Source organism: Danaus plexippus, chromosome 8, assembly GCF_018135715.1.
Source record: "Danaus plexippus chromosome 8, MEX_DaPlex, whole genome shotgun sequence".
Taxonomy (NCBI): domain Eukaryota; kingdom Metazoa; phylum Arthropoda; class Insecta; order Lepidoptera; family Nymphalidae; genus Danaus; species Danaus plexippus.
The window spans coordinates 3190149-3205136 of NC_083542.1; the positions used below are offsets into that span (position 1 = coordinate 3190149).

The 14988-nt window shown below is 34.2% G+C and overlaps 3 protein-coding genes across 6 annotated transcripts; 1 reads left to right on the plus strand and 2 right to left on the minus strand.

The window, feature by feature from the left end:
- Positions 1 to 22: 22 nt before the first annotated feature.
- Positions 23 to 7788, plus strand: LOC116771286 (rho GTPase-activating protein 92B). Its single transcript, XM_032663109.2, has 6 exons — positions 23 to 384; positions 679 to 929; positions 1012 to 1187; positions 1863 to 2106; positions 4889 to 5038; positions 5329 to 7788. Exons 1-6 carry the CDS (start codon positions 332 to 334, stop codon positions 7140 to 7142), a joined length of 2688 nt encoding a protein of 895 aa, XP_032519000.2. The 5' UTR covers positions 23 to 331; the 3' UTR covers positions 7143 to 7788.
- LOC116771296 (tyrosine--tRNA ligase, mitochondrial) lies at positions 7785 to 10549 on the minus strand. 2 transcript variants are annotated; one of them, XM_061521390.1, is made up of 8 exons: positions 10189 to 10549; positions 9927 to 10074; positions 9622 to 9800; positions 9182 to 9312; positions 8934 to 9008; positions 8562 to 8837; positions 8151 to 8339; positions 7785 to 7990 (listed from the first exon to the last, which is right to left on the minus strand). In XM_061521390.1, exons 1-8 carry the CDS (start codon positions 10323 to 10325, stop codon positions 7827 to 7829), a joined length of 1299 nt encoding a protein of 432 aa, XP_061377374.1. In that variant the 5' UTR covers positions 10326 to 10549; the 3' UTR covers positions 7785 to 7826. The 2 variants fall into 2 exon arrangements, with proteins under 2 accessions (XP_061377374.1, XP_061377373.1); XM_061521389.1 differs by having other exon boundaries at positions 8934 to 9012; positions 9096 to 9312; positions 10189 to 10547.
- Positions 10550 to 11145: 596 nt separating this feature from the next.
- LOC116774439 (phosphoribosyl pyrophosphate synthase-associated protein 2) lies at positions 11146 to 14782 on the minus strand. Of its 3 annotated transcripts, none has more exons than XM_061521325.1 (7): positions 14664 to 14782; positions 14242 to 14355; positions 14037 to 14156; positions 12883 to 13171; positions 12561 to 12730; positions 12086 to 12200; positions 11146 to 12011 (listed from the first exon to the last, which is right to left on the minus strand). In XM_061521325.1, the coding sequence occupies exons 2-7, from the start codon at positions 14316 to 14318 to the stop codon at positions 11706 to 11708; spliced, it is 1077 nt and encodes a 358-aa protein (XP_061377309.1). In that variant the 5' UTR covers positions 14319 to 14355; positions 14664 to 14782; the 3' UTR covers positions 11146 to 11705. The 3 variants fall into 3 exon arrangements, with proteins under 3 accessions (XP_061377309.1, XP_061377308.1, XP_032523075.1); XM_061521324.1 differs by lacking the exon at positions 14664 to 14782 and adding an exon at positions 14483 to 14657; XM_032667184.2 differs by lacking the exon at positions 14664 to 14782 and adding an exon at positions 14457 to 14657.
- Positions 14783 to 14988: the final 206 nt, after the last annotated feature.

Consider the following 14988-nt stretch of genomic DNA (forward strand, 5'->3'; position numbering starts at 1 on the left):
ATATCTAAATACAATATAGATAGTCTGTGGATTTATTTTTCTAATTCATGGGTACTAACTTTAAGTTATTCTGTTCTTCACAATAATAGTTAAAATTAGATTAATTCGGCAAACTTATTAATTAAGGTAAATTTTGAAATGTAGTGCCTTATTCAAAATCAGTAGTTTATGGTGTTTGGTGGTGTTTGTTGTATCGCATCGTGAAGATGATCTCATTGACGCGCTGACATTAGTTGCGTTCTTTTCGGCGAGAGATCCTGATCGTTTTATTGTTATTGACCAAGTCCAATGACCTTGTATCACTAAATAAATTAATACAAATTATATTAAGATGAAGAAACAGTTCTATAGAGTTAAGCAACTGGCAGACCAAACCTTTTCAAGGTACGTATATGTTATCATATATCAGATAAGAGCGTGATTTCTAACATCTCTGTTAGTTTCTCTTTATAACGATAAGGATATAAATTGAGATTAATAATCTTCTATAACAGTTTATATCATAGGATCTTCCTTATGATTCCATGAAGTTTTTAGAAGTATATGTAGATTAAAAAAAATAAAAACTTTAATACCTAAACTAAAGTTGAACCAAATTATATGTATAAAATACATTATGTATTCTTACATATCGATAAGACAAGATAAATTACCAAAAAAAATAAATATCCTAAATAGGTCTGGTAAGGAAGAGGCATTGACTGATGAGTTACAAACAGCTGATACAAAAGTAGAGCACCTTCGGAATGCGTTGCAGCTTATTAGCAAGAGACTCGCGACTGCAGCAGGAAACACACAGGGTCAAGATCCCGCTGCAAGGGAAAAAAGGCTCAAGAAACTGCCGGAATATCTTTTAGGATTGTCAATGTGTGAGGCGAGTAACTATGATGATGATGACAGCATTTTGAAGTACATTCTATACGAGTGTGGTATGTTGTAATTAAAATATTGCCCTCTTAATATGTATATATATATATTAAAAACACATTAAGAGTCGTATATTTTACTCAGGGAAAACTGAAAAGTTTCTTGCAAATGAAATAGCTGAGCATGAGCTTAAAGTTGAGCAACTGGTGTGTGCTCCACTCACAGCCATCAGCGATCAGGATGTGCCGGCCATAATGAAAGCTAAAAAACAACTGAGTAGGCTGATAAGTGAGAAAGAATCAGCGGCGAGCAGATACAATGTGAGTATATCAATACATTATCTATAATATAAAAATAAAAATGGCTTCATTCAATCATTATCAATTAATATCAATTAGAACTTTATTGACAAAGCATTTAATAATGAATAAACAATTTTTATAACTCCTTTGTTACAATACTATGATGCTGATAAGTCATTAAACTTTGAACATCAATTAGTTAATCTTGAGATGTGTAACATTTAACAAATTAAAAATTTGCTTTAACTCTTACATAAAGAATGTCCTTTTTTTGTTTTTTAATACCTTTTTTTATCTACATTCAGTTAGTTATTGATTGATAACAGAAAATCAATTTTGCCATCTTAATGTGTTGCTTTGTTTGAAATTAATTAAATTCGTCTATCATGTGTCTTAAATTGTTATAATATAAATACGTATTATGTATCTCATAATTTATGAAACTTTTTTTATATATATAAACAAAACAAATTTAGAAAATTTAAGGGTAATTATATGAGTAAAATATATAATAGAAATATATAAATTTAATTGTAAGTAAATAGTATTCGCAGTTTAAAAAAATGCTTTTTCCCTAAGCCTGTAATTTAAAAGTAACTCTTTTTTTCATTATTTTATTTTGATATTTATATAGAGCTTACACTACAATCCTAACTTCCTGCTGTCGATAGTAAAATATTACTGCATTTCCAGCACCTCGAGAAACAGAAAGAAGAAAATCCGACCAAATTAAACGCCGCTAAAGAGGAATTGGAAGAAGCTGGTAACAAAGTTGAGGCGGCGCGTGACTTACTGGCAGCGGATATGTTCGCTCTGGTCGCTAAGGAGGCATTACTAGCACATACGTTACTGCAATATGTAAAGTTACAGAGAGCGTACCACGAATCAGCGCTGCACTCGTTAGCGGATACAGTGCCAGAGCTAGAGAGATTTATAAGTAAGTTGTTATATGATTATACATCTTAAATATATGCAACTTATAAACCATTTTTGATTGGCAGAAACAGTTTGTAGAAATTTTATATTATACATAATTATTTTATGTATATACTCTATATGACCTTTCTGTATATTCTAATAAAATATATATTGACAACAAATATTAATCAAATCAAATCAATGTGATAGAAAGCCTATGAATGCTAGTTACATGAATGTTATGTTTATAATTGATACAAGACAATGGAACTAATCTATTCAGCCAACATTCAGTAATTGATCTTTATTAGTGTGTATCCTATTAAATCTGTTTGTAGAGACCTTTCTTTGTTAGTTCATTTGTTGCCATTTCATACAGTATAATGTTATTATCTATAAAAATATATATATAAAATCAGTATTATGTAACCATTAATTACGAATTAATTACTACAATAATTAATTATATGTACCTATAATATGTTAAATATAATTTCTTCAAAACAACATCATACACTACACATTTTCCTTGTATCCATTGTGACCCTAGATAGTGTTTCTATTTCTAAACCATGTTAATTGTAAACGGTCGTTTAAAGTCGCTCTTAATTAAACAAACACCAGTCTTGCGAGACTCGTCTCCTGTTACCATCATGATAGTTACATCACACTTGAATAACATCTTATATGGAATTCACAGACATTGTTTCATAATTCGTACATGCTCTGGTTAATGTTACTAACGTTTAAAATTAATATACATTGAAATACATTATAAGACAATACGCCAAATATAGATATATTTTCAACATTAAATGACATTGTTATATAGATACTGTATCTGTCATTTTTTTCTTTTAATGAAAACTAAACTCCTTAAAATATATATTTATTTTTTTAAATATCGAATCATGTCGAAACGAGTGTATCTACTTGCCGATAATTTTGAAACAAACACTTGTATATTATTAGAGTCTGTTGATGTTATTGAACAGGTGACAAGCTAGTGCTGACATCGACTAATTTGAAGATATATCGATTGAAACCATATTGACTAATGTGCAATGATAATTTTAGTGACGGATTATATTATGACTGTAGAAGATATGGTCGTATGTAATAAAAATATTTTTTATAAACACGTAATCTATAAGGATATATCTATGGACATAATATGCGGTCTGTTTGTTGAGATATTGCAACGGAACTATGATTTAATTGGAAATTTTATAATAACAAAAATATCACCATTATATCTATTAATAATAATGTTGTTTTATTAGTCCGAGTCGAAATTAGAAATAAATATTATTTCTTCTTCTGTTCAATAACATTTTTTCTTTTTTTAATATTGTACAAGTGTGTTAGTTCTTCTATCTCTTGAAGTGCGAATGGGTTTATTTATAAATCATGTCATACAGACATACGTAGCTAATCCGCTTATTTTCATATGATCAAAGTTTGATCCTTTTCAATACTAAGTACGTAAATTTCCATTCTAAGACACTCGACACATCTTTTAACCGACCTCGTCCACCTTTATCAATTTAATTATTCTAAGCATCTCAACTGTTTCTTAGAAAGAACCAAATTGTCGGGAATAGTTCAGAAAAAATACTAATTATTTATGAACTTAATTTATTAGTCAGAAGCCGTTCAAATATTACGTAAACATATTTATTACAATTTTTACCCCCCCCCCCCCCCCATCCCCCTTGTCAGCAAAAGTAAGCAAAGCTCTTACCCCCTCCCCTCATGCTTACGTAAACATTTTCAATTTCTGTATTTTTTTTTTAAATATTATAATAATTATAATTTTAAAAATAAGAAAATAGATTTAGGATAAAGATTAGATTTTATTGATTCGGTATTCAATATAGAGTAAGGTCCAAACACTTACAAACATAACAAACTTATTTAATTTTTGGTACATGCATGAAATTCAAATTAACAATCTTCAGTCCATGATACCCGTATCCATGATTTTAAGTTTTCGATGACATTGGATTACTTGCATTGCAGCTCAGTATTGTGAGTCTGCTCCCTTTCATCCAATTTTGGAATGTCTACGTCGTTATCATCGAGCCCTTCAACATCATGGTGCTCTAAATTTTGAATAATGCACATCAGTTCATTAGCACGACGAGCAGCGACTCTTACAGATCTTACTTTCCTATCAGTATGCGTGTTTACTTTTTTATGGGTCTTCTCGATGTGATGATTTAGTGACTTGACGGAAGCATGATATAGAACTTGAACGAAGTCAATAGTCTACTCGCTACAGTATCCAAACGAAACAATACACTGACAGAGGGAATTACGACAAGTGAATAGCGCGCGGTAATTCTCCTTCTCGGTTCTAAAGCGAGTGCCTAAACGTCTGCATTTTTTGCGGGAATCCCCGAAAATGCGTTTTGTTTTCAAGCTAAGACAATGTGAGGGTTCCCATTCGGTAAAAAAGTAAATAACTACCGATGACGTAATCATCATCTAGACTCCCCTACCCCCCATGTCATCCAAAATAAGCAAAGCAAAGAACCCCCCGCCCCCCCATAGTGCTTACGTAATACTTGAACGGCCCCTCACTGTAAAAAAAAATCCTGAAAAGTCATTCATTTAGACAATTGTTAAGTTTAAACCATCCTGTCAATTTGCTTCTAATGCAGATACGCGGAATTATCAGAATCCTAGTTGCGCGGATTTTCACTATAACCGACCGAATGGCAAATAATATGACAATTGTATATTGGACTTGTGTTAAATTTGTATATGAACGGTATGTGTAATAATTTGTCTTCCAGATGACAGTTCAGTGAAGCCGGTTTTCGGATATCCGTTGGAAGAACATCTCCGTGTCACTGGACGTACTATAGCGTATCCTATGGAGGTGTGCGTGTGTGCCTTACACGAACTGGCGCTGAACGAGGAGGGCCTCTTCAGGATAGCCGGCGGTGAGTGACGTCACACTATACCCATATAATCAAAAATATTTTTAACACATAATGCTATAACCGTTATCTTTATTTCTAATGTAAAAATGTACTCTTCTCTATGGTATAGATTTGTTAGTATATAGGCATTTTAGTTCACGAAAGCAGATTTTGCGGATGAATGTGCCTATGGAAAATAATTATGAGACTATCTTTTTGAAAAACTCTTGTTAGGTATATCTTTTGTGTGGCTATCATTGTTTTCTTATATTATAAATAAAATGTGCTTTTTCATTATGATATATTTGTAGGTACATCAAAGGTTAGAAGAATGAAGCTGTCATTGGATGCTGGCCTCTTCAATGTTCCTCTGAAAAGCGACTATAGAGATATGCACGTTGTCGCCTCAGTACTGAAGTCATACCTCAGAGAACTGCCCGAACCGTTGTTAACGTATCGACTATATGAAAACTTTATACTGGCATCGAGACATCCGACCGAACAAGCCCGACTCAACGCTCTCTGGGAGGCCATACATTTATTGCCCGAAGCAAATTTCAACAATCTGAGATACCTCATTAAGTTTTTGTCAGCTTTGACACAAAATCAAAGCACCAACAAAATGACGCCGTCTAATTTGGCTATCGTGATCGCACCCAACCTGCTCTGGGCCGCTGACGAAAACACGTTCGACATGAATATCACGACCGCCGTCAACTGCGGGGTGGAGTTGCTCATCAAACACGCCGACTGGTTCTTCAAGGACGATGTGAACTTCTTCGTGTCCTTCACCAAAGAAGACCTCCTCCCGGATCACTTTGGCGCTGAGCAATACGGCTTCACCACCAACTTCGTCCACGGATACAACCAGACGGTCGCTTTGAATCAGGAACAAAATGGCGATTACAACAGTATGAGCAAGTCTTTGTTCGATTACAATCACCAGAACGTCGGCAGAAGCACGGTCGACGGCATCGGGAGGCACTCGCGGAGTAACAGTCACGACACCAGTCTCATACTACTGGATAATGATATGAAGAAAGCTCAATCGAACAGTTCCCTGTCCGACCAATCTAGTCCGCCCCACGGCAGTCCCAAGCCTATAATGAGACGGAAGAATAAGCCGCTGGCCCCGGTACCGCCCAACTTCACACCGGATAAAAATAAGAAGGTCGAAACACAAACGCAGACCTCGGACGTAGCCAAGGAACAGATTGCGCTCGTCAAGGAAGCGGAGAAGCCCGCCAAGCCGCCGCGACCGGTCGTGTCGGACACGGGGAAAATTATAACGGGAGTGCAGACCATCAACAGGTCTACATACAGACAGAGCAAAGCGATGAAAGAGGAGGCAGCGAGGAGCGGCAGCAGGGAGAACCTCACAGACTCGAGGAGGCAGAGCTTCGAGTTCGAGAAGGACAAGTTCGCCGGTCTGAAGGGCACAGACAGGGACACGCTCGTCGTGAAGAACGTGACGGCTCAGACGGGCATCGTGGCGCGGATGAAGGTCATCGGGGACGGACCGGCGTCACTCGGGGCGGACGTGAGGGCGGGGCGGGCCTCGCTGCATAAGACGTGCGGGACACCGCCGCCGCGGCCGCAGCCCGCACCCCGCACCCTCCCGCCGGCGATACTGGACCCCGAGCCCGACGTCACGCTGCGGCACAAGCCCGCGGTGCCGGAGAGACCGGCCGCGCTCAGACCTCAAAGTTTCCGCTCTCAACGCGCCTCCCTCACAGACGACCGCGAGCCACCGGCCGTTTTGGAGAGGACACATCTGTACACCGTGGACAGACACCAGCCGGCCATCATCGTGGTAGGAGGAGAAGACGAGCGGGCCTCGTGCACCGTGCAGAGAACGCACAGCTCCGGGGGCAAGGACGAGCTTGAGGAACCGAAGGGACTAACCGGCGCCAGCAGGCAGCTGTCACAGTCCGAGGGGAACATCACGGACGGCGCGGCGACGGCCCGGCCGCAGGGCTCCCAGCCCTCCCGCCCTCCACGGCCTCTGGTGCCGGCGCCTCCGCCGCCTGTGGCTGCAACCGCACAGATCGCACAGGCTGCACAGCAAACACAGACAGCTCAGACGACACAGACAGCACCGCAGCACGAGAGCACCGACCTCTAGTCCCCTCCGTAGACTACGATCAGATTGAGACCGGAAGCTAGAGCAAGACTGATGCCCTCTATTTAATGTTTAACACTAAATTATCAAAATCGCTTACGAGGTATAAGTACATTAGTGTCGTACATTGATTTTGCAGATTTATTTATTATTTTTTAAATGTAACTTTAATATAGCAATTTTTTTATAATAGTATCGACAAATCGGAATAATCATGACAGGCGGTGAGAACGTCACTGGTCCTTCGATCGCTATTCCATACGGACATATCAATCCGAGTCAATTCAGCTTTGTACGCGTTCATATATATCGCGCTTCTTACATATATATATATATATTATTTTTGTACAATCTAGTGTTTATGTTGCATTAAATCCTTGTGATACTAGGGAGATTCGCTACATACGCCGAGCCGTGTGAACGGTCGCGGGTGCACAAACGTATAACTAGTAGCCATATTTTTTAATATTTACTATTTTACAGTGCATTAGTTATATCGGCCACGCTGTTTAAGTGAATATTATTAATCTAGGCTAATGTATGTTATGTAGTATTTACGACGTTCTATGTGATATGCATTTTATTAAATATACTGCAAGTATACAAGCTTCTGTTGTAAGTAATTATAAATAAATACATCAGAAAATTATTCTACACTTTTATTTCCTATTTTAAATACGTGCGTCATTATGTTTGCCACTTCACGATGTAGTAATTACGTTTGCCGACTCGTAGTAACGAGGTATGATTCGGCAGTATGTGGGCGGACTCGGTGATGACTTCATCTATCTTCTTCATTCTCTGATGATTTATATAAAAACCTCCGGCTTGGATGATCCTCATAGCGTCGCCTACAACAAATGCAATTACATTTTTAAATTCCGAGCGTGATATTAATATTGATATTTAATTACACACTGAAGTAAAGCAAATTTTTTTCATACAAATATGTTGAAAGCATCAAAACGAGTTTTTTTTATAAAAGGAATATTGTTTTTAAAAAAATCTTACCCTCTGTAGCGAAACATTTCGCTTTCAATCCAAGTTCCAGTACCGTTATACCCGGAGACAGCAGCAGGGGTACAGTTGAAGCACCTTCGAACACTTGCTGTAGCTCAGTGGATGTAAGAGACACTAAGGACTTGACGTCCTTACTGAATATCGCCTCGGTAGCTCTCCTTGCCCTTTCCAGACCTTCCTCTGTAACCAAGCGAGATGTTATCACACTACAAAATTGATTATATAAAACATTATTTAGAAAAGAGGTTTTAGTTTCCTGTTTTTTTTTTGGTTCTATATTTAAAATTTTTTTTTGTATATACATTTTGTGTGATTGTACGAAGTAGTGAGACATCAAGTTTAAAATGCCAACAGACCTTTTTTATATTAAATACTTAGTAAAGTAATAATAACAGGTAATACCTCCATGTACTAAAGTCACTAACTGTTCAGCCAGACACTGCTGCGGGTATCTCTGCTCGGGGTGTTGTGTATGTTTGTACATTATATCTTTTATTTCTCCTAAACTGTAAAATGTGAGCAACTTCAATAATTTTTCGACGTCACTGTCTTTCGTCCTTATGAAAAATTGATACATCGAATATGGGCTTGTCATGGTTGCATCCAACCAAATTGCATTTCCCGCAGACTTTCCAAACTTGTCACCTTCCTCTGTCGTTACTAACGGTAATGTTAAACCTAAAATTTGAAATGTTTGCTGGAATATATTCGAACAAAAAATTATTTTTTATGTACAGTAAGTATATAAATTGATATAGAATTAATGCAACAAACCATAAACATTTTTCTTTGCTGTTCTACTGATGAGTTCGTGACCGGCGCTTATGTTACCCATTTGATCACTTCCACCTATCTATTACATATGCATTAAGTACAAATATTTAATAGCACACAACTCATTGAAGTACTATAGAATAATAAGAAAAAAAATATTACCTGAAATTTACAATTATATTTGTTTAATAGATGCAACCAATCATAAGATTGGAATATTTGATATGAGAACTCCGTGAAGCTCATACCTATATCAGAGTTTATTCTGTTTTGTACCGATTGCTTTAACAACATTGTACCCATCCTAAAATGTCTTCCAATCTCACTGACAAACCTAATTGAATCTATATTTCTGTACCACTCTTCATTATTAAGTATTCTGAAACAAAAGATAAATAATTCTATGTAAATAGTGTTCCTAATATAATCAATGACCAAAATGACAGAAGTACATATCAGTCTCAGCATTATAAAGCAGGTCTATTTTTATTTAGATATACAAAAATATATGCTATGCTAAAATGACAATAAAATTAAAAAATATGTTAATTTTTCATTCAGTAAAATGCAAATTGGTAATATATTTTTACCTATAATTAATAGCCATAAATTGTAATGTAAACTAAATCCCTATAAAATAGTATCAGATTGTTTCGCTGATTGATAAAGTACTGTGACATTTACTCACATGGGAGGTTTCAACTTATTCTCATCTTCAGTCCAAATGTACTTTTTATGATTTTCAAACACCGTTTCTAGATTATTCTTAATACCAGCTAGATTTTTCCTAAGAATCTCTTCCTGTAATGCTGTTCGCTCCGAACTTCTACCACTTGGATCTCCTATAAACCCTGTGGCTCCTCCTACCTTTATATAATTTACATATCGTGCTTAATAACTTATTTAAAGTAATAACCATTGTTTTCTTAATAAAGTATAGCACTAGAATATATTAGTAATAAATATGAATAAGACGTTTTAATTTCAACTTACCAAGGCTATCACATTGTGTCCACCGCGCTGCCAGTGTAGGAGATTGATAATAACTAAAAGATTTCCCACATGCAGACTTCTAGCTGTTGGATCAAATCCCGCATACACACATTGTGGAGACCCATTTAATATGTCTAATATTTCATTACTGAAAGAATTCAATTGAGATGAAATTTAAAAATTTCTCGAGTTATTAAAATCTAATTTTCAAATTTTCTATAATTTTCATTATATGTCATATATATTTCGTATATCAACTTACGCTGCTGTTTTTGGGAACATGTCCTGATACATCCCTCTTTCACTCAGTCTCAAAATATTCCTACTACTGCTGTATCTTTTACTACATCTCCACAAGTAAGTATTAGACAATCGTACAATTTGTCTTAAAATCGCCATGGTATTAGGTTAAAAAATAATACTGTATAACAAGTCACTTGATTCATTTAATAGGTTAGGAGTTAAAACTACTTCCTTTCACAACATTTTCCGATAACAATTATAAAATATAATTAATTTGAACTTAATTATTATATTATTATATAAGTGAATTTAAAAATATATTTTTAATAATTTGGCTCGTTTACGAAATCGGTTAAACATAGAAATATCAAGTAACAGTTTTGACAGTCAATATTATAACAGCCGTCAATGTTAATATTTTGGATAATATTAGTGATGCCATATTAGAAATAAAATGTTCTTCATTTACGGATAAACACCACTATAACGTAGTGGAGTTCTTAATGGCATATATATAAATTAATATATCTTTGTTTATTAATTATTTCAGCTTAGACTCTTCATATTGTGTGGTACTCTGCATTTCTCCTGAATTTGGTGAAGAGTAAAAATCACATCCGTCGTAGATTGATTGAAATAATTTGCTTTCAATTAGTTCCGTTTGTTTGATTCAATTAATTTGCATGACAATAATTTTAATATCCTTAACTAATTGCTTGAAGTAAAATATTGATAATATATATCAATACTTAAGACAGCAATTTAAATAACAGATTTAAATGATATAAAATATAGGAACACATGTTAAGAAATATTAACTTTTCATTTGGAAAATGTACTGCGTTATGTTCGAATATCTTCCTAATATCAAAACGAATTTTTTAAAGTGGTAAAAACAATTAAAAGATTAAACTAAAATCTTTATAAAAGTTCTTGAATGGGACAAAATGTCGAGAACCATAAAAAAAAAACCATAGACCACAAAAATATTTAATGAAATCGTTTACATATTTAACAATGATATATTCAAGATCTAAGTCTAATTTTTATACAATATCTATTAAGTTACTTTAAATCATTTTTATCATAAAAGCTTTGGACTTGGCATTAATAATTTTGAATCACATCATTCACAAGATACAAAATCACAGTACATTCTCAGTCGCCGGCAGATCGATTAAATAATCAAATAAAATTAAGTCTTTAATAACAAAAAGCAGCTGTAATGTTATAGTGGTCTAACGAAGGTTGTGGTGTTTGAGTATGCTTATGAGAGCATATTTCTTAGATACAATTATTATAAAAATTAAGTAATCCCAATTTTTCCTACACGGCATATCCACTAATTTGTTCCTTTGACAACCAGATATATGTGGTGCATGATTCTTACGAGTAAACCTAAACATTGCCATAACAAAAATAAAAAAAACCTGATGAATGCATACATACAGATATATACTGAGAAAATAATACTTACTATTTATGATACTATATTTAATACTATCTTTACATGGTAAAACAAAACATAAAAGTGATTTAATCTTCCAGAGTAACATTTTTGAAGAGATAGGACATTGATTCCTTATTGTGTATACGACGAATGGCCTCGCTCAGCAGGACTGATATGTCAATTGTTTTAATTTTGTTGCACTGCATCTTCTGCAGCTCGTGAGGAACAGTGTTTGTGACTACAACTTCATCAATAGGAGAATCCTCGATCAGTCGGGGTGCATCGGATGACAACAGGCCGTGTGTTGCCAGGACATATATTTTATAAGCTCCACACTCTTTTAAAACTTCAGCGGCGGCCACAAATGATTGGACGTCATCAATCATGTCATCCTAAAAATATATATATTTTTTAAAAACATGTAATAATAATATGAAGGAATATTTATCTATAAATGCATACATACCACCATGATAGCGATTCTACCCCCAACATCTCCAACCACATTTATTGGAGGTTTTTCCTTGGCAGGGTGCACAGGAACTCCTACTGAGACATCCATGGTGCGAGATCTGTCCACACTAAAACGAGTTTTTATTGATCAGTACATTGAATGACAATTATTATATTAAATAACAAGTGTGCTTTAGATCGCACAAGTGAATAGACTTCACTTAACCTTCTTTAGTTTTAACCATATGTATGTAAATATATGTATATAGTATGTAAATATGAATATGTATATATATACATATATATATATATATTTTATATATTTTTATGAGAAGTTATGAGAGGAAGCGAAAAAAAAGAAATTAGTGTCATGAAGCTCTGTCTTTTCGTAATACAGTAATATACAAAACAACACGTAATAGTGTACTTATTATACACTCATGGTCTATGTTTCGTATAATTTAATGTTATATTGTACAATAATCTACCTGGGCATGCAAGGTGGTGAGTACCGTCCATCCACCTCATCACTCTCAGCTTCTTTTTGTTCTCCATGTATAACTGCTATGGCAAGTCTCAGCCGTTCTGAGTATGATGTCGCCTTCTTGGCCGAACCAGGGTTTCGGGCTACTATAACTGAGTTGCGATAATCGGGTATCTGTAGAAATACATAATAATATTATTTATTTAAGGAAGAAAAATATACACATGTATCTAATTCTATATTTTACTCAAGGGATTGTTACTAATAATTATATTAAAATTATTATTTATGACTTAATGCTATTTAGTACTCCAGTGTTCACTTACACTCTCTTGTATGTACTGTAATAGGAAAGGAGACGCCCTCAAATTGTCGACAGGACAATCAAAGAAACCTTGTATTTCCTTTTGATGTAAATCCATTGTGATTATATGTGAGAGGCCGGACTTGCACATCATTTTAGCCAATAGTTTGGTAACGATGCAACCACGTTTTCTCATTTTGCATTGTTTGCTGTACGGCAAATATGGAATGACTCCCACTATTGAACTCGCCGATGAGGTCTTACAAGCATAAGCCATTATCAATAGTTCCATGATATTGTTGTTAACATCCCTGCAATTAATTCACATGCTCAGTACGGTTATGACATACTTCATGACATAAGTCAAGCAAAGGGTTGAACCCACACAAGTAAATCATGCAGAAAAAAAGGTTTTATGAATTAATGTCACAAAGGTTAGTGAAATCTGTTTAACTGGATTAGAATCCTTCATTTATAATTTTTAAATATTAATCAATATGTGTATAATGGTACATCACATAATGTACTGTGATATTGTTATTCAGTGACAAGATCATGGAAGACATGAGTTCTTGATTGATTCCGCGAGCTTGAGTACACATCATAACTAAAATGAGTTCAATACAAATGTTGTTTGTGAAGCTGACTAAGAGTCTATTCAATTTTGACAAGTAATTCTAAAAAAACAATGGTTTATTCAGTTAAAACCTAACAATACCATTGATCAAGCAAAAAGTATTTAATAATTTCGCTTCAGCGAAATTTCTATATTAAAAAATATTAATGCGGTTTTGTATTGTTATATATTTATTAGTGAGGAAGTGATAATGATTGGTCTTTGAAACTGACTCTTAGATATTATAATAAAACAAATCACAATCAAACATCTCTAAAAAACTCACTCACTGTCTGTGATTCAAACCTGTTTGTATCCCTTAAAAAAATTACAAGTTAATTTCATGGTTTAAACCATATTATTATTAATCAAATTAATTTTATCTTATTAGATGATCCTACACAATATGTTTCAAGTATTAAGTTAATTATTTTTATTTGTAAACATTTACATATAAAATTATTTTATTAGACACAGTCAATACATCCCTTTATTATTAGTTCTCTTACACTGATAATTAAACTATGGTTATTTTACTTAAATATCTGCTTCAATCTTACTTTGTTCCTGTCTGAACTATATAAATGTTTTTCCCTCTGATTGAATCTGCAATTTCAACCATTGTTTCTCTGTTTGTCTTGTGATAAACTGAACATCCTCCTTTACGTACACCCAAACGACTGAAAAATAATATCGTCATATCGATTCAGAAAAATATTATTCAATGCAGAGGTCAAAAAAATTAACCGCCACTCAAATATATACTTCGCTATTAGGTCAGCAAGTTCTGGATGGGAATTGCCACTTAAAATTACTACATCTGACGTGGTATTGCTCTCCATATTGCACTTTCGCGAGCTATTTGTGAAGCCAACCAATCTGTGAAACAAATATTCAATTCATTATCATTTCCTTGCCCTTCTCCGATTCAATTAATTTAAAGGGATGGCACGTCTGTTCAACAAGAAAAACAAATAAACCTGGTTTTGTTGAGTAACATAATAACCTGATGGCAATCTTGATTTACTGCTGTGTGTATTCTTTTAAATTGATGAGGTTATTTTTTTGTGTTTGTCAAAATATTAACGATTAAAGCAAACACGCATAAATCCCATACAATTTGAAGAGACACGATTCATATGAATTTAACAACTAGACCGCACTACGAGTACAAGGTATAAACTCACAGATGATTGATGAATAAACGACCTGCTATAGAGTTGAGACTACACAGATTAAGTTTTATATATTGATATAAATTCTAAATAGGTATACAGATGAAGTTTATTTTATAAGTTCGGTATCTTTATTTTATAGCTATAGTTTTAAATTATATGTTTTTGTATCGAATAAATAGAGGGCACATATTAAAAAATTATAATAGCTTTAAGAAATGACTTCATTATTATTAACATTTAAATTATTAGAAATGCATTTCCTAAAATCATTAAAAAAAAATATAGTAAAATATATATTATATTGATATTTATATAAATATTTTATAATATGACA

Excerpts from the sequence above, each read along its gene's own strand:
- LOC116771286 (XM_032663109.2), top strand. The coding sequence starts at position 332 with ATGAAGAAACAGTTCTATAGAGTTAAGCAACTGGCAGACCAAACCTTT. Across the intron at positions 1,188-1,862 it reads CAGCGGCGAGCAGATACAAT|CACCTCGAGAAACAGAAAGA; the intron begins GTGAGTATATCA and ends CTGCATTTCCAG. Across the intron at positions 2,107-4,888 it reads AGAGCTAGAGAGATTTATAA|ATGACAGTTCAGTGAAGCCG; the intron begins GTAAGTTGTTAT and ends TTTGTCTTCCAG.
- LOC116771296 (XM_061521389.1), bottom strand. The coding sequence starts at position 10,325 with ATGGCGATTTTAAGACAAATTGTACGATTGTCTAATACTTACTTGTGG. Across the intron at positions 8,838-8,933 it reads AGCAAAGAAAAATGTTTATG|GTTTAACATTACCGTTAGTA; the intron begins GTTTGTTGCATT and ends TTCAAATTTTAG. Across the intron at positions 8,340-8,561 it reads AGTGACTTTAGTACATGGAG|AGGAAGGTCTGGAAAGGGCA; the intron begins GTATTACCTGTT and ends GCTTGGTTACAG.
- LOC116774439 (XM_032667184.2), bottom strand. The coding sequence starts at position 14,476 with ATGTTACTCAACAAAACCAG. Across the intron at positions 13,172-14,036 it reads ATAGTTCAGACAGGAACAAA|GGATGTTAACAACAATATCA; the intron begins GTAAGATTGAAG and ends AATTAATTGCAG. Across the intron at positions 12,012-12,085 it reads GTAGAATCGCTATCATGGTG|GATGACATGATTGATGACGT; the intron begins GTATGTATGCAT and ends ATATATTTTTAG.